At 38.0% G+C, this 18,439-nt stretch overlaps 1 protein-coding gene across 1 annotated transcript in view; it reads right to left on the bottom strand.

Moving 5' to 3' along the window:
* LOC132145441 (CUB and sushi domain-containing protein 2-like) overlaps positions 1 to 18,439 on the bottom strand; it is a 313,214-nt gene that overhangs the window by 99,588 nt on the left and 195,187 nt on the right. The window contains exons 13-25 of the mRNA XM_059556481.1: positions 17,635 to 17,817; positions 15,191 to 15,517; positions 13,702 to 13,896; positions 12,768 to 12,906; positions 10,739 to 10,926; positions 9,313 to 9,501; positions 8,880 to 8,996; positions 6,407 to 6,622; positions 6,130 to 6,318; positions 5,066 to 5,235; positions 4,816 to 4,972; positions 4,479 to 4,670; positions 925 to 1,051 (exon numbers count right to left, since the gene is read on the bottom strand). Coding sequence (XP_059412464.1) covers positions 925 to 1,051; positions 4,479 to 4,670; positions 4,816 to 4,972; positions 5,066 to 5,235; positions 6,130 to 6,318; positions 6,407 to 6,622; positions 8,880 to 8,996; positions 9,313 to 9,501; positions 10,739 to 10,926; positions 12,768 to 12,906; positions 13,702 to 13,896; positions 15,191 to 15,517; positions 17,635 to 17,817 — 2,389 coding nt within the window. The remainder of the gene's footprint in view (positions 1 to 924; positions 1,052 to 4,478; positions 4,671 to 4,815; positions 4,973 to 5,065; positions 5,236 to 6,129; positions 6,319 to 6,406; positions 6,623 to 8,879; positions 8,997 to 9,312; positions 9,502 to 10,738; positions 10,927 to 12,767; positions 12,907 to 13,701; positions 13,897 to 15,190; positions 15,518 to 17,634; positions 17,818 to 18,439) is intronic.

Raw genomic sequence — 18,439 nt, 5'->3', positions numbered from 1 at the left:
ACGACCATATAGGTCGTTTGTGCAAGCACCTTTTTACAACCTATATTTACGTTTTAAAGTTAAGTGCCCTCTAGCGGACGTAAAAATAATGACAGTATCGCGTTGCGTCTGTCGTCATGAAATGACGTATAACGCCATTACCAATCAAAACGCAACTTTATTTAAATGCAATGTGTGGGCTTTTTACACCGATCTCACAGTATTTCCTACATATTTTACTAGGTGGCTTATTCGTTCGAATGACCACACCTAACCCCACCCCTAAACTTAACCCTCACAGAAATCATGCTAAATTATGATTTATTGAGCATATACATTTTCATGCATGTCCGTTCCCTGGGATCGAACCCATGATAGCATGATTACCTATCAATGTATAGCGCAATAATCCACCAACTGAGCTACACGAAACGCAAATCATAGTGCAAATAAAAGAGTACAAAACATTAATATGAAAACGACCTTTTGCCGATAGGGGCACAATTGTAGTATACGCTCTGATGGGTCGTATTTCAGTGATTTGGACAAACGACCTATACGAGCGTATTGGTTGGAGGACAGGTTGATAGTATTATATACAGTGCACGGTATGTACGTCCTCAGTTGTAAAAACACAAAGTTCAGGTATGAGTTAGGGTTTTATAGTATTAACTAGCTGTATATAAAAACATGGAAGTCTCCATTAAGCCAAGTAAAAATATATATTACACCCCCACTATGGCACTATATATAAGGTGTACCATAATGGTTTTTCTTTTATGAGATTACTCAACTAAGGACATTTCTAGAGCTTTGGATCAACAGCAGGGCCGAAGATACTGGATGGAAGTTACATTTAGAGGTTAGATGAAGAGATCAAAAGCAAAACAGAAAGAGGAAGAGACAGATGGTAGGGAGGGGGGTAATGGAAGAGCAGATACCCACCCGATGGTGCTTCCAAGTGCCGCCTCAATGGTCCAGACACAGTGCAAGTTATGCTCATAAGGCGCTGGGTAACCAGGAGACAGAATCCGGCCCACGGGCTCATCTTTAATCGTTCCTCCACACTCGGCTGGGTAAAGAAAGAGATAGACAAAGGCGCAATCCTTCAATGACAGCTCACAACTTTGCAGCACAAACAGTACATCTTAATTTCTTTTTTTAATTAGTCAAAAAGTCAGAGACCAACAGTTAAAGTGATTTTATTGTACAATTTTAATTAATACAAATGGAAAATAATATGATACGATATGATGTATTCCTTTTTTTTTCGCATTTTACATTAATTAAGGCCTATTTGGTTTTAATTAGATTTAGAAAAATAATTTTTAATGTGGACTACATATATGAATGAATGCACCAGGTGTCAACTGGTCTGCTTCTGTAAGGGATTCTGCATTGGTATCTAAATCCTTGGACCAAGGATGGTACACGTTGTGCTGTGCAGTGATGCATCATCAGGTGGCTGGGGCGCCTCTTTCCACTTTAAAAGAATACATTCAGCACTGAGCAGACTTTTATGAGTGATGATCAGAATAATATGGCAGTATATCACCTCCAGGATTAAGCCTTCCCTGGGGAGGGAATATTTCCTTTGGCTAATATCACTGATAGTGTTGGCAATATGTCCTGCCCCAGACATGACTATCTATCTTACACTGGGGCAATGGTGGTGGTGCTGGTGGTGGGCAGCGGGGGTACAAATCACTTGTTTGTCTGAAGCTGGGGCCAGAGCGTGTGACAGTTCCAGTTTCACGGATCAGGAAGTCATGAGAGTGTTATATCCAACCCCTGCCATCCTCATCATCATCCCAGAGGTCAAATGCATGTGCATTTACACAGCATAAACTCATACTGTATATACACCCTCTAGACATGGACTGGAATTAGTTTGCTTATAGAATATAGTACAAATTTCTCTTCTTAATCATTAAAGCTGACTTTATTTTATTTTATTTTGTTTCATTTGAGGAGAGGCCTGATAGACTAAGTCTACAGGTGCAACTCAATAAATTAGAATGTTGTGAAAAAGATTTTGTATTAAATAAATTCAGTGCACACAGATTGAAGTAGTTTAAGTGTTTGGTTCTTTTAATTGTGATGATTTTGGCTAACATTTAACAAAAACCCACCAATTCACTATCTCAACAAATTAGAATACTTAAGACCAATAATAAAAAAAATTAATAATAATAATAAAAAAAAAAAATCAATTGTTGGCCTTCTGGAAAGTATGTTCATTTAACTCTGCATGTGCTCAATACTTGGAGGGGCTCCTTTTGCTTTAATTACTCCTTCAATTTGGCATGGCATGGAGGTGATCAGTTTGTGGCACTGCTGAGGTGGTATGGAAGCCCAGTAGTGATGCGCGGGTCGTCTTATAACCCACAGGCCCCACGGGTAACCCGCAGGTCGGGTTGGGGTGGGTTAAGAAACTGGCACTAAATGTATATATGTATATATATATATATATATATATATATATATATATATCATTACTTTATTTTCTTTATTGTCTACATTATATCTACATTGTCTGATATCATATGTATAATTATTTTATTTTATTTTAGACATTGGCATTTCGGTCATGCCCATTTATGTTCAGCCTACTGCTTAGGTCAAAGACTCAAGGTCTTAAAGTGGCTGATGAAACATCTCTTCACAATGACAAATGACTATAGTTGAGGCCAATTACATTTTACATTAAAATTGATTTCACTGGCTCTTTTAAATAAAAGTTAGATGTTTGATTGTGTTGTTGGAGCTTTTTGTTTTCTTATCAAATAACAGATTGGACACTTTAAATGTTTGAAGAAATTAAACAGTAATGAAATGATTTTTTTTCTCTCTGTAGAAAATTTTAAGAATACAAATATCGATCAACAGTAATACTACATAATACTACATCCCAAGACAGTACTGAAGTATAGCTATGTAATTTAACTTTAGTTCAATCAAGGCAGTGGAGGGGCACTTCACGCATTTGTGCCATACACTTTCCCTCCACACAGCTCTCCTTGAGTCTCGGACAAGCAATGGCACAAATTACACGGTGGCCAGCGCTTGTACTCTTGTGTGATATACATGTCACAGCATGCAAGTGTAATGTGTTCAAATGCACACTTCAGCCTCTCAAGCCATTGTCACACATACTGAAAGGTATAATCACAGACATGGAGACAAACTTTTGATCTTTTCTTTTGATAGTGCAGAGGGAATTGTTGAATGCAAAAGAAAAAGAAAGTGTGAGAAAAGTGAAAAATAATTGGTGTTAAAATCTCACTGCAATGAATCACTTTTCTAATCACGATTTTTGTCTAGTTTTCAATGACAAACATTTAAACATTCTAAGATGCATAGATCTAGATCTATTTATCTCTCCGTCCGTCCATCCATCCGTTTTTGATATTTATATATTGTTTTTATATATAATTTTTTTTTCTGTTTCTCTCACTCTTTTTTGTGCTTTTTTATCTCATATGAATTTCATTTTGATGAATGTTCCCATAGTGAACAGTAGAGCCATAAATCACAATAAAACAAACCCATCTTCTTCAACTCCTGAGGTGACCTGCTTCGTAAGTCATAAAACTACATTTCTTGCCCTCTCATTCTCTCTTGCTCTCTCTTCCCCTCCCTCTTTTCTCTTATCCTCACCAACTTCTCATTTCTCATTGTCCGCCCTCTGTTTTCTACAGCACTAGTTACTTTCCTGTTGTGGCGGATGAAAAATATTTGTTCATGCCTTTACATTTCCATTTCTCCTCTGTATATGGGCATTTAAATTTTGCCTAAAGGTCTCCATAGGCTCAAAATTCAACAGCATTGCAGAAGGCCTTGAAAACTGGGTCTGTGACAAACACACATTGAGGAGAACCCAGGATGAGTATGAGGGTGGGTGGTAGAAGACACATATGAGTGAAGAAAAAAATCATAAGCACTTAAATTAATATAACTCTCTCTGACTTGGGGGATCATATTCATGAAGCACATTCTCAGAGCGTATCATATAACACCATATGGCAGATTTAAAGTTTGTGATAAAATACAGTAATTAGGATTTCCTGGAATGCCATAAGTTATAGTACTTCAGTGAGGACTTCCTGCATAAGGGCACCCTCCGGCTTCCAGTATGAATGAAACAGACACTGCATGTGTTTATAGTGTTCTGTAATGCTTACACCATCAAAACAAAACTAAACAAAAAATTCAATAAAAAGAAAAATTAAATTAAATAAAAAGTGAGATGTAATGTAAAATGTAAAAAAAAAAAATAATGTAAAAATATAACTCAATGTCATGTTCTAGCTTTGCTATATTTATCTTAAAATAATAATAATAATAATAAAATAAAGAAAGTTGTGCAAGTATTCCCCCTAGGTATTGAACATATATTTTGTGTTATCATATCAAAGTTAGAAATGTTGTCCCTAAAGCAACTCCCTAAAGGAGTAAGTGTGAGTGTGAATGAGGCTGAGCATTCAGTAGCATCTTACCAACACACAGTGGGAGTGGGCTGTCCCATGCTCTCCTCTCCCCTCTGAGACATGTCAAAACCTCTGGGCCTTTTAAAGTGTAGCCAGGATCACAGCTATATGACACCGTGCTGCCTGCGAAGTGACCTTTGTCCTCCCGTTTAAATCCGAACTGAGGCACACCTGGGTCCTCACACTTCACCAACTCAAAACCTGCAGTAAGACAGGAGGAAAAAAGAGTGTCCTTCAAAACCTCTCCTGTGCTTGGTAGATAGGTATCCATCCATCTATTTATGTGCACACACACACACACACACACTGCTGTGTAATGGCTACAAGGTGTCAGTGTGCTACTCACTGGTGAAGTGCAGCTCAAAGCCTTTGCTAGTATTGTCACTGTTGCTAATGAACTCCAGCCACATTGTGCTGGACGTGCTGTTTAGAGTGATATCCATCATCTCTGTGCCTGTGAAGATGCCCAGCAGTCTGGCGCTGTTACTGCTACCATCATACACCTGAAACACACACAAAACAGTCACATACAGTCATCATATACTTTACAAACCAACATTACACATAAGTAAGAATCCACACTAAGTCACAAAAACCTTAAGCAAGTCGTCCTCCTCCAGGCGGAAATCCCGCGCTCTGAGCTGGATCCCTTTACCGGTTTGGCTTTGGATGGAGTAGATGCACTCATGGTTGTTACCGTAGTAACCAGGGTAGTTGGGAGAGAGTAAAACTCCTTGTTTCCCGGTTACAGATGATCCGCATTCAGCTGCAGCAAGGGAGGTAAGAAGTCAGATGACCTCTGACAAATGACCCATTATCTCAGATCTCAGATAAACACAAGCACACTTATACACTCATGCTGGCAGTCAGGGGGTGGTGTGTGTTTGTGAATGAGTGCAAGTCAAGTTCTCTCCCAAATTTTGCTCGGATATTGAACCACAACATTAAATGTAAAACTATACCTACTTTTACCTGTAAGTTAATCATTTTTGTGATATTATGGATTATAACAATTGTTTTAAATGCTAAAAGTGAATTTAGGTATCACATCCTGTATACTAATTTTAAGATTTTCTAAAACAGTTTTACAAATTTTGTGTATTTAAAAAATTAATTTTAAGTGAGAGCAAAGGCAATCTAAAAGTAAAAAGGGTTAATAAGCAAGCATTATTAAATAACCTGATAAATAAATAAATAAAATCTCCAATATCAGCCAATAACATATGTTTACATATAGTTTTCACAAGAGTGGTAAACAAATATGAAGCAAGGATAAGCCAGATATTGCTGCAGAAATACATAATACCTAATTGCTTGATGTCAAAATCATAATGTTAAGAAATCACATTCTAAATGTAACATCTAAGCCATTCCAGCACAAATTAAATTGAAGAAGTCTGGTCTCCAAGATGCTGATATCTACCATTACACTAATGCTGATTAAGCATTAGGCTAAATTTAGGGCTGGTGCTGTGGTTTTATTTTCAGATAGTGAGTTATAACCTTTTTCTTCCTGTCTAGTTTTGAGCATAGCTGCTTTAGTCTTTTAATTTGAGATATGAAGTTTTAGCATGTGTGTGTGTGTGTGTGTGTCTGAGCACATGAGGGGACATTTATTAATTTGCGAACAAAGCAAAATGAAAAGCATGTGACCACCTACCAACACACCTTGGCAGAGGGGAACTCCAAACCCGCCGACGCCCCCCTAGACACACCACCCTCGCAGGCCCCTCGAGACGGTATCCCGGAAAACAGGAAAAGATTAGCGCATCCCCAACCCCGAACTGCAGCCCCTTACGAGTGCTGAAGGGGGGGACGCCGGGATCTTCACAGGGCTCCAGATCGTATTCTGAGGGGAACAGAAGAAGGATTGATCATTTTTAGATTCTTCTGTTATAAATGTCATGCAGTTTAAGCTGCTGTGCAAAGGTCTCTACCTGAGAAAGTGATGTTAAAGCCCTCATAGGACACAGAGAAGTCAGAGAGGAAACGGATCTGAGCAGTGTAGTTGCCAAAAAGTCCAGCGCTAAGAGGGGGCGGCAGTGTAGACCCGGTCAATCTCCACAGGGGTTGAGAAAAACTACCATTTTCTGTGACTAAAAGGTGGTCGTGTGGACTCTCCAAGTGAAAAGTGTGAAAGGTAAACTGGACACCTGCGGAGATTGAGAGGAGGAGAAACACACTGAATATAGATCAACTGTTTATAAGTTCACAAAAGGCTTCAATAACAAAACTGCAGGAAAACGTATGTCAAACCGTTAGATTTACCCGGATTTCTGGGGCAAGTTGTTCAAACGTAATCTGATCAGATTTTGGCCATCAGATTGGATCAAATCTTGAAAATGTGTTGTTCAAAAAAAAACAAAAAAAGGATTCTGAATTAGATCACAAAATCCAGTATTGGTTTTGATCTGAATTAAATCCTTACTTTGTGTTGTTCAAAATGTTTTAGTATGATTTGGATACTTTTGACACACACAAAAATGGATTACTACAAAAAAAGTTGCACAGTCTGTCACTGGGGCAGTACCTTCTCAAAAGGTACACTTTTGTACCTATTAGGTACTTATATGTACATTTCAGGTACTAATATGTACCTTTAAGGTACAAATATGGACTGTTTAGGTACAAAGGTGTATGTTTTGAAAAAAAGTGACCTTGTGTTTGCAATGCAAAACTAGAATGCAAAAGGCATTTTTTTTCTCTCATTTTTCCATTACCATAGCCCCTTTCACTGCACGTTGGACCCAGAAAATTGCTGAAACATTGCCGGGTCGGCTCCTGTGTAAAACCAAACATGTCCCAGGTCGGGGACCTAGTAACATTGCCGGGTTCAGTCCCGGAACGAGCGCTGTATGAACAAAAGCCAGAACTAATGCCATAAAGGGTTTGTCATAGTAATGACACACGTTATCGCACGACTTTTTTACCGGGTGGTTTGGAGGAAGATCAACGTTCACAACAAAAAAAAAATATGTGCAAACTGTAATGAAGTAGAGATCAGTTCCTCACTTTCCGCGCTGAAGATGAGATCGTTCATTATCTTAAGTGAAAGTTAACATGCCTAGTGCTTTGACTCGTACATTACACGTAACATCCCGATGTCAAGTGTCTTTACGGGACCTTTACGGGTTGTGTGTGAACGCACGCATAGATTCTGGGTAATCACTTGCAGTGTGAAAGTGCAAAATCTAGCAAACCGGGAACAATTGCAGGGACACATTACCCGTGTATTTTCCAGAATCGCAGTGTGAAAGGGGCTTATGTCTCTTTAAGGGCTCCACAGAGATTTGGAATTCTGAAAAGGTCTGTATCTGATTCAGTGTGATCCAATCCAATTTTGATTTGAAAAACAGGCACAAAAGTTAGATGGGTTACCTGATCCTATGGAATTTCCAATTTCCAGATCATTCTGATCCAGATTAAACTTTTTGAACAACTGGCCCCTGGTCCTACAATTTTTTCACAACAGACAAAAGGCACAAACAACGACACACCATATAAACACTAACAGTGCAAAGTAGAAAAAGTATGTGAATCCCTAGGCTAATGATTTATCCAAAAGTTAGCATCAGCTGTGTTCAATCAATGAGGTGAGATTGAAGATGTTAGTCAAAGCTGCTCTGTACTTTATATAAAAAAAGAATTGCTAAATTTTGGAGTTTTCTATTCAAAAGAAGCACTGCCTCATGTGAACTGCATCTCCAACAAAAGAGGTCTCCGAATGCCAAAGATTAAGGATTGTTGACATGCATAAAGCTAGAAAGGGTTCGAAAAGCATCTCTGAAAGCCTTGATGTTTATCAGTCGATGGCAAGACGAGCTCGGCTTCTCTTTCTAGGAGTGGGCGTCTTGCAAGAAGAAACCTAGATTGTCAGCTAAAGACTTACAGAAATATCTGGAACACGCTAATGTTTCTGTCAAGGTGATTATGATGCATGAAACGCTAAACAATAACAGTGAAGGAAGATTCACTGCTGCATTTGTCGAGTCCTCACGAGCATGTGGATGCTCCACAGTGGACAGATCAAACTAGAGGGAAAAGACGACTTTGAAATTTAAGTACAGTGGTCCAACATGATTTGAATGTAGTCCTGACCGCAACCACATTTGGTATGATTTCATGAGAGAGTGATTCATGCCATAGAGGAATATAATTGAACTGAACCATTTTTGTAAAATGAAATGGTGCAAATTCCTCTTGGCTGCTGTTCAGGTGTAATCTACAATTACAGAATCTATTTGGTTTAGGTTACAGCTGTCAGAAGAAAGTCCACCAGTTATTAAATCCATACTTCTTCCATCCTATATGGTTTACCATGCATGCTTTTGGAAACATTATTGTTTTTGTTTCATTTAAAAACACTGTCTATTCCTGTCAAAGAAAGCACCAGCTTCAAAAAGGCCTCACCTTTACCATGTGAAGTTTCAATCATCCACGTACAGTTGAGGTTATGGGGGTAGAAGTCAGGAAACCCAGGGGACAGAATAGTGCCGCTGTTCCCCTGAATAAACCCACCACAAAGTGCTAGAGGAAAGAGAAAAAGATAAAGGCTATTTGTCAAAACACTGAGCGCAATCCTACTGAAACAAACAGGAAGTGCTCTTTTGAAGGACATCAACATATGGAGGCGAACTATTCCTATCATTACCCATGGGGAAAAATCAATAATGACCTTAAATATTCAAAGCCTTGTGGAATAGGAGAAGGGAGCGGAAAGGCTAGCTTCAAACCGTAAAGGCCCTTCCAGTCTGGGAGCGATCACGTCGCTTGAATAAATGACCTATCTCTAATGTGTCCTTTTCTCTGGCGGTAACCATTTTAGTAGGTAAAGGGACCGTACCATCACAGCTGGGCAGGGGGCGACTCCACTGGAAGTTAGGCTCACACTCAAGGGGCTCATGGTCACTGAGAGTGTAACCTGCTTCGCAACTGAACGTCACCAGCGCCCCCACATAGAAGTCATTGCCGTGCCGCTGACCATTGACTGGGATTCCAGGATCAACGCAATGGTCCGACTGGAGCTGCAAGGCTTGAAGAGAAAACATACAAACCTTACTGTGGAAAACCGCCAATGATTTTCAGGGCAGAAGTTTATTCTAAATGCATTAGAAATTTGGTATCAGGGCAACATATAAACTACTAATACTACTAGTGTACAAATTAAAAGTGTCATCATATATATATATATATATATATATATATATATATATATATATATATATATATATATATATATATATATATATATATATATATATATATTCACATATACGTGTGTGTGTGTGTGTGTGTATCTACATATAATGGTAATTTCCTGTTTTTACTTTTAGATATCCTTTGGTATCATCTAATGCTCACTTAATGTTTAAAAACAATGATAATTTTAATAACACTGTTAAATGCACTCTTGCAAATCTCAGAATCCATTTTATTTGTTATAAATCATATTGTTATAAATCCACATCTAAAATGACTGATTTTAGTTTAGTTAATACTATTTTCTAGAATGTTCTGCTTATCTGGATCATTTTTGTTGTATCAAGTTGTATCATTCTTGTACACACGAGTAATACCAAGTCTTCGACAGCACTTTCTGCTTGAGTTGATGTACTCAATAATTTAAGATGAACTGAGATTTATCGAGAAACAAGGTTACAAACATGAGTTATCCCAGCATAAAAGCAATTCTTTCAGTTCACAAAACTGTGACGGAGTTAATTCTACAGTCTTGTGTGTATGAACGTGTGCACAGTTCCTTGTGTCATGTGTTTGCGCATGACTGAAATCATCTAACAACATAATCACCATCCTATTAGATCATAATTACAGGACCTGATTAAAATCACTGCATATTAAAAGAGCATGTGACTATTATTTATAATGATGCCTTCATAGCTGCTAGCATTCACAGGTATCTGTGCTATCAGATCCTTGTAATTGCAGCCATGAAATGCATTAGAGAGAAGATGATATCAAGTTTTATCTAACTAGAATGTTTTGACTAAATTCTGAACATTGAAGGAGACTTGGAATATAAAGTACACTTATAACATTTATTTTTTTAAACAATGCAATTAATAGTATTGTGATATTTTACCATGGGCATTCTCTATACAAGTACATAAGTAAGCATTTATAAGTAAAATAAGTTCTGTGGTAAACATTCTTTGAATTACAGCTTAAACATATTATAGAAATAAATGTTACCAAAATGACCCTTTTCAGATCAAAACAGTAATAATAAATGCAATAGTAGATCATCATACTCTCATATCGGATGCGGAAGCCAATGTCTGAGTGACTCTTGTCAGTTGTGAAGAGCAGGTATAGGAAGCTGGAGGTGCTGATGAGGAACTGTGGGACCTGTGTACCCTGATAACTGCCAATCAGAGGGGAAGAAGGATAGCGTCCATCTCGTACCTCAAGAACATCGTAGTTAACCTCTGTCCGGAATCTGTGGATCAGAACAGTGCTATGCATCAGCATGGCAGCTTCACCTCAAATGGATTCACCTACATGGATTCATCACAGTCTTGTTCGCTTGTGTTCCTGGAGGATATCACATATTTACAGCTAGAAAAGTGATACTACATCATTCAAACTGAAAACTCAGCCCATTAAAGCCCTGCTGCTCTCTGTACTCACAGGCTGATGGAACACATCAACTGTCCCTCCAGAGTCACCTTTAAAGAATTTTCCCAACAACAATTGATGTAAAATACAAACATTCATACTAAACATGTACACATACAGATAATGAAGAAACCTCTGGAACCAGTGGAAGAAGAATTCTATCATGCACAACATAGAAGTTACATAGAAGGAGAGAATCAGTTGATGAAACTGCATCAGTCTGTCTCGTGCCATATGCTAAAATGCATATGGACACCCTTTCTGATTAATGAGATTGGGTATTTTATGAATGTAATTGAAGAAAATTTTTACTGGTATTATATACAATTGCATTCTAGCATGCTTTTGGGAAATGCTACCCTGGACGATGTTTGAAATGTGCCTCAAGATAAATAACTGGCCTGTAAAACTGCTGTTGTAGCCGGCAGCCATATCACCCTGGAGCCCAAGACCGGTTTCCCACTGAAGCTAAGCAGGGCTGAGCCTGGTCAGTACCTGGATGGGAGACCTCCTGAGAAAACTAGGTTGCTGCTGGAAGAGGTGCTAGTGAGGCCAGCAGTGGGTGCTGCTCACCCTGTGGTCTGTGTGGGTCCTAGCGCCCCAGTGTAGTGATGGGGACACTATACTCTCAACAAGCACCGTCCTTCAGATGAGACGTTAAACCGAGGTGCTGACTCTCTGTGGTCATTAAAAATCCCAGGATGTCTTTCGAAAAGAGTAGAGGTGTGACCTCGGCATCCTGGCTAAATTCGCCCATTGGCCCCTGACCATCATGGCCTCCTAACAATCCCCATATCTGCTGATTGGCTTCATCACTCTATCTCCTCTCCACCAGTAAACTGGTGTGTGGTGGGTGTTCTGGTGCACTATGGCTGCCGTTGCATCATCCAGGTGGATGCTGCACACTAGTGGTGGATGAGGAGATACCCCCTGTCTATGTAAAAGCGCTTTGAGTACCTAGAAAAGCGCTATATAAATGTAATTAATTATTATTATTATTATTATTATTGAATTGTCCTTGTGTTACATTTACATTTAGCAGACACAAAAGCAATGAAATGCAAGTGTTATGACAAGTCTCAGTTAGCCCAACACACTACACGTAGCAATTTATATATATATATATACATATATATATAAGCCGTTTCTTGAAGATTTGTAAGTTACTAAGGATAAAAGCATCTGCTAAATAAAATACAAAATAAATAAATAAATAAATAATAGAAAACAAAACAAAATGCACATCAAGAACAAAACAAAAACAAAACAAAAAATAAAAAAAAATAAAAACAAGAACAGAAAACATAACCAAACAAACAAAATAAAAGAAAAATGGAAACTCTCCAAGCAGTTAACTGCAGTTGATGTCCTTTTTTCATAAATGTTTAACAATCACATGAGTGTAGATCAAGCCATTCTATACAAGCAGAGGTAGGAGATATTTATATTGATTCAGAACAAATCCTTGTAATAGCTTGGGAAATGAACAGCCAGATACTCTTATTTCAAGTCTATAGTGAACATCTGCAATGCGCTATTGTGACCTATTTATGAAATGATGATAACCAATAGAATGAAAGACAGGAGGGGAAAATGAAAACGGGAGGCTTATTAAGAACAACATGACAGTTCAGAAAAGAGAAAGCGAAGTCTTGTACGTACTTGTCAAAGATGATCTTAATAGGATATCCTGGCGGAGCCTCAATGATCCACTCACAATTGAGGGCCTCTTTATAAAGCTCAGGCCAGCCTGGGGACAGAATGATGCCACTAGAAGCCTTCAAGTTTCCACCACATGGAGCTAAAGAACAAGAGAAAATGAAAAGATTATTTTGTTGCCAGATTTTAAGGGCAACTTTTTTGGGGTTGATTTTTACAAGCTGAATATTAACATTTAATAAGGTAAATTTTGATCTGCAAAATTGCATAGCATAAATATATCTGACTAACATCACATATTGAAGTTCTGACTAAATTCAAAGAACTAAATTTATGAACCTGCAGGTATTGCAGTGTTGATGTTACATTTTCAAATGTTGTATCTTGTTCTTTGTGGTGCATTGGATGGCCGCAGTTTTATCCACAACATATTAAATTCCAAATATGTATTCAAATACAAAATGCAAAATCTAAAAACAGAATGTCTTCAATGGCTAGGGTGGATGATCTCATCTTTAAATGTGTACTATAAAAAGGCATTACTCAATTAATGGCATAAAATGATTTTTAGTACACAGCAGTTTATATATATATATATATATATATATATATATATATATATATATATATATATATATATATATATATATATATATATATATATAAAAAGGATATGTTTTTCATTTGGAAGAATTCAGGCAGTTAATACTTCTACAGCACATTCTGAAAGTAAAGATTATGACTTTTTTGTACCACTGACATTTCAGAAAAACCAACATTTTGGTCTCTCTCTGAATGTACTTAATGAAAACCCAGATTGAACAAACTTTCTAAAAGTTCAGTAAAGTGCAAACAGAGTTAGAGTATATCATTTTGTCTTTATTACAAGCCGACTCGAATTATGAAATGTGAATATTTATTTTGAAAGAGGACTGACCTTCACAACGTGGCACAGCATTGTCCCACACAACATTTCCATCTTTGAGAATGCATGAGATGGTCTGTGAACCATGGGTCTTCATAAACCCCTCCTCACAAAGAAAAGAGATGGAGCTGCCAAGCTGTAGACTCTCACCAAAGCGTTTTCCGTTTACTGGAACTCCAGGGTCGGGACACTCGTTGTGCCGGAAAGCTTCAGAGAAAAAACAACAACAACAAAACAATGAGGCAAGAATAAGTAATATGGAAGAGAACTGCAGGTTAACTTCAACCTAAAAGCTGGACACAGAAACAACAGCACTTTATTTATCATATTAAATCGTTTTTTTTAATCCAGTGCCTGTCCGCATTTTGTAAAAAACAAAGAAACAAACAAAATAGTTTTCATGAATGGACAACTTTTACAAAGCCCCTTATAAATTAAAGCAGTTCTCAATATGGCCACTGAACTGAAGCCTTCTCGGCTCATCGTTTCAGCTGTACAACTACACTAATTCATTTGAGTTAGAACAAAATATTGATTTATGTGCCTCCCTAAGTTTCGTGCCTCATTGCTACTCAGTACCCATCGACAGGACTTCAGAGAAGATGTATTACCAGCAGACCAAATCCCTCCAGAAAATCTGTTCAATCCAGGTACAGCACATCACTAAAGCCAAGGTCATGGGTTCAATTCCCCGAGAATGCAGGAGAACTGACAAAATGTATCATTTTGGATAAAAGCTTCATCTGTCATAGACACATTCAACGTAAAACTAAAATCTTTAAAGCTCTTATTGCGCTTCCCTTCATGGATTGGACGTGAATTCCTTCTTCATGATAAACATGTTGTCTCAAAAGGGTCTTAAACGCAACGATTGTGCATGCAATCCATCACCATCATGTGCCAACATGCCCTTTGATGGAGTTTGTCATCTTCTTAATTAACATGAATGATTGGAGCATCCCTCCCACTCCCCCAAAAAACACACCGCATGGGGAGTCAAACCATATGGGATCACCTCCCGACAGCTTCAATTAAGTGTGGCTTTATTTAATTATATATGTATTTGGAAATAAATTCTAATTAAATCTGCGGCTCTTGTTGTTCTTCCTCACACGGATACTCAAGCATATATCAACTCCGCTGTCATATGCTATGCCCCGTGAATAGTGATTACTGAAGGACGATAGATATCGAGTGGTGAAATACAGACAATTCTCTCCTGGGGGGAAATAAACATTTTCCTAATCTGTCTCATATAACAAGACAACTTCTTAGCTTTTTTTTAACTCCCAGAAACTTTTCAAATTTGGTGCATGCCACCACTGACAAAACATCTGAACACTATTGTTATCTATTATACATTGACTTTTTGGTCTCTAACTTCAATGTGACGTTAGACTTAAAAGTATGAGCAGGTTTGCCCGAAATAACATGAATTAATTATTCATTTTTACCACAGAAAATAAAAAGTCAAGAATTTAGAGCTGTCTTTAAAACGTACTGGTGAAAGTAATGTTGAAGCCACGTTCTGTGTACGTATGATCAGTCAGAAACTCCAGCCTGGCCACATGGCCGCTGGTAGTGATGGGTGATGGCAGCACATCTCCAGAAAAGGTGCCCAGAATTGGTGATTCTGCCTTGCCGCCGTCTTTAATAGACAGGAAGTCAAACTGTTTCTCCATGCTCAGGTCGTTGAAGGCCAGGTTGATGCGGCTCTCGGGTTTGGCGATTATCAGCCACACGCAGTGCATGTTGTTTCCGTACTCCTGAGGGTAGTTTGGTGATAGCAGGACCCCAGACGGAGTTGTGAAGTTGAAGAAACACGAAACTGAGAAAAGGACAAAGAGATAAAACAAGAAACAGTTAAAGCACAGGAGGCATCGTGTGTCAAACTGTGAGGCAAACTCGAGATTAAAACTGCCACTGAAGCTAAAATCAATTCACAATGCATAGGGAGGTCATTTGTTGTTGCTTAAACAATGCAGCAAGACAAAAGAGGCAAAAATTACAGCTTGGAGGATGTGCACAGTGTGATAGCAGCATCTGTAACTGCAATATATAAGACCTCTCAGACCCTGACATAAGACATTTTCTGAAATGTTCACTGTTTTTGCTCATATAACCTACACTTGTAAAAATAAAGTTTTTTAAAAAAAAATTCTTAGTGAGAAGAACGTTTTAATGATCTAAAGCATCTTTTGTTCCATTATAAAGAGTGTTTTGTGCAACATAAGTTTCAATGGATGTTAAAGGTTCTTCATGGAACCAATGATGCCATTAAAGAACATCACTTTTTATTTTTTTATTAGTAGTTTCTCCTCAAGGTGATTTGGGAAATTTGATGTTAACACACTCCCAGAATTATGTGCCAAGACAACCAGAAGCAAGCCATTTGAATGTTAATTTCCCCAGAAAAGTATAATGACTCTGGCTTTGTGGAAACACTTATCTTTGAAACGTATCCATTTGTTGAACCTGACACACCAACATTGGCTCAACCAATGGTGTGACTTAATAGTGAATAAAAATATTAGGTGCATGACACCCCAGTGTAGTACATGTATACTGTGATCTTGCCTATTGCAGAAGATAATATGACTGAAGATGCTGCAAAGAAAGGGAGGTGTTTATCTGCTGAGGATATCCACAGACATTAACTCATTTTCAGGATTTGGGACAAGGCTGAGAGGGCAATAAGCATCACTAAATAGCCATGGGGAGAATGAAAATGAGCTCAGTGGTGGACTGAAGATGAATCGTTACAGTTCCATCTCATATGAATGACTTTGCTGTCTGAGCTAATAATAATGTCATAAAATAGCAGAAAACAAAGTTGCAAGTCAACTGCAATTCCATTGATGTAATAGGATTGTAGTCATTATAGTGACAAATGAGTACAGTCTGGGGCAAATTGACGTTATGCATGAATCCAAATAACAGAGAAAGAACAATAATATTGAAACAAGTTGGACAAGCTTTAACTGCCATACAAAATTGTATGTTATGACACTTAATTCAAGCAAAAGCTTTTTTTTTTTTACTTAGCGGTAGCAAACAAGAAAATCAAGTGAATCGAGTGAATTTTTACAAATATTTCTCTTTATATTCCTACTTCTCAAACAAGCTTTTCCTCCCAGTTCAGTTAAATTTGTTAACTTCATTATAGGACTCTAATACCGTAAATAAAGGAACTAAATTCATTAAATTAACTGTTGCTTTGGCTTTAACTTGAGTTATAGTTAATGATTTAATGGCTCAGCCGATGCAAGGAAGTAGGGCTGTGCAAAAAATCGAATGCGATTTTCATGCGCATCTCATCAGTAAAGATGCTCCTGTGATTAGAAGTATATCTCCAGCACATGCGTTCAGATCAGGGTTGCCAGGTTTTCACAACAAATCCTGCCCAGATGCTTCTTAAAACTAGTCCAAAACTAGTCCAGTCGCGCTTCCAGGAGGTTCCTCGATAAAAATTGCTTGTAAAATTCGCATTTTAGGGGCTAAATATCACATTATTTGTATTGGGGTTGCTTCAAGCCACGGACATGAAAAACAATCGCAGACTTGGCAACACTGGTTCAGGTGGAGCGGCAGTTAGGCTACTACACAGAGCCTAAGTCTACCGACAACTAACACAAAATCGTTTTCAAAATCGACAAAGAATCGCCTGCGATTTTAACATCGATTTTGTGTAGATGGTCAGTGAATTACGGCTTGGTGTAGTAAATGCCAACCAGCATTGCCAAGTCTGTGGTTGTTTTTCATGTCCGCATTCGATTTTTTGCACAGCCCTACAAGGAAGTTTCGGTGGGGACATACTGTGCTAAAGACACTGCCATTAAATTCACTTTCTGACGTGTCCAGACAGTAATAATGGTGCGCTATCCTCCAAGGTGTGATCATGTGGGTGTGGAAAGTAATGCATTTTAGGTATGGTCTGCCACTTACACACACAGCTTGGCTTCTTGGCTGACCACTGATTATTTTTCTGGCAGGAAATGTTCTTTTTTCCTACCAGCTCAAAGGCTGGAAGGCACTCAAAATATAGCTTGTCTCCATGTCGGAAGCCGGTGCCTTCCCTCTTGCCATAGGCTGGGATCCCTGGGTCTCCGCATCCACCCTGGTCAATTTCTGAAATATAAAAATAAGCGTGAGACATACCTTATATACCTTGGGACAAGGTCCATTTTGGCATTAAAAAAGTATTTCCATCAAGGTTTTATAAAAGAACAGAAAAGTCAAATGTAATGTCAGTATTTCTGTACCCCAGGCTGACCATTTATAATTTTTGCCTATTCTAATTATTTAATCATTCACTACATTACTCTCTCATTTTTATTTCTCTTGCTATTATAAAGGTTGTAATAAGCATAGAAATGCATAGCAAACAAACGTGTGTTAAAAATACATTCTTTTCAGCATTTTAATTTGTAATTAATGCATTTTTATAACATAGTCATTTGTTGGCAAAGCAACATTTTCAGTAAGCTGTTTTTATCAATGGTAAAAACAGTTGAGCTGATTAATATTTTTGGAAACAGTGATATATATGGTCTGTCACCATATATGCTGGAATCAAAATATTTTCCATTATCACGCACGCCTACAGCATATACAACTCCTTTGCATCTTTCTTAGTCACTCCATCTGACAATAAAGCATATTCATGCAAGCTACCTCCATTGTTGCCCCAATGACATCTGTGAATGGCTTGCTCTCCTAATGAATTGTCTTTTTTCACTCTGTTCCCTTA

This window comes from Carassius carassius, chromosome 8, assembly GCF_963082965.1.
Source record: "Carassius carassius chromosome 8, fCarCar2.1, whole genome shotgun sequence".
Classification (NCBI taxonomy): domain Eukaryota; kingdom Metazoa; phylum Chordata; class Actinopteri; order Cypriniformes; family Cyprinidae; genus Carassius; species Carassius carassius.
This window is presented reverse-complemented; position numbering and strand designations above follow the sequence as displayed.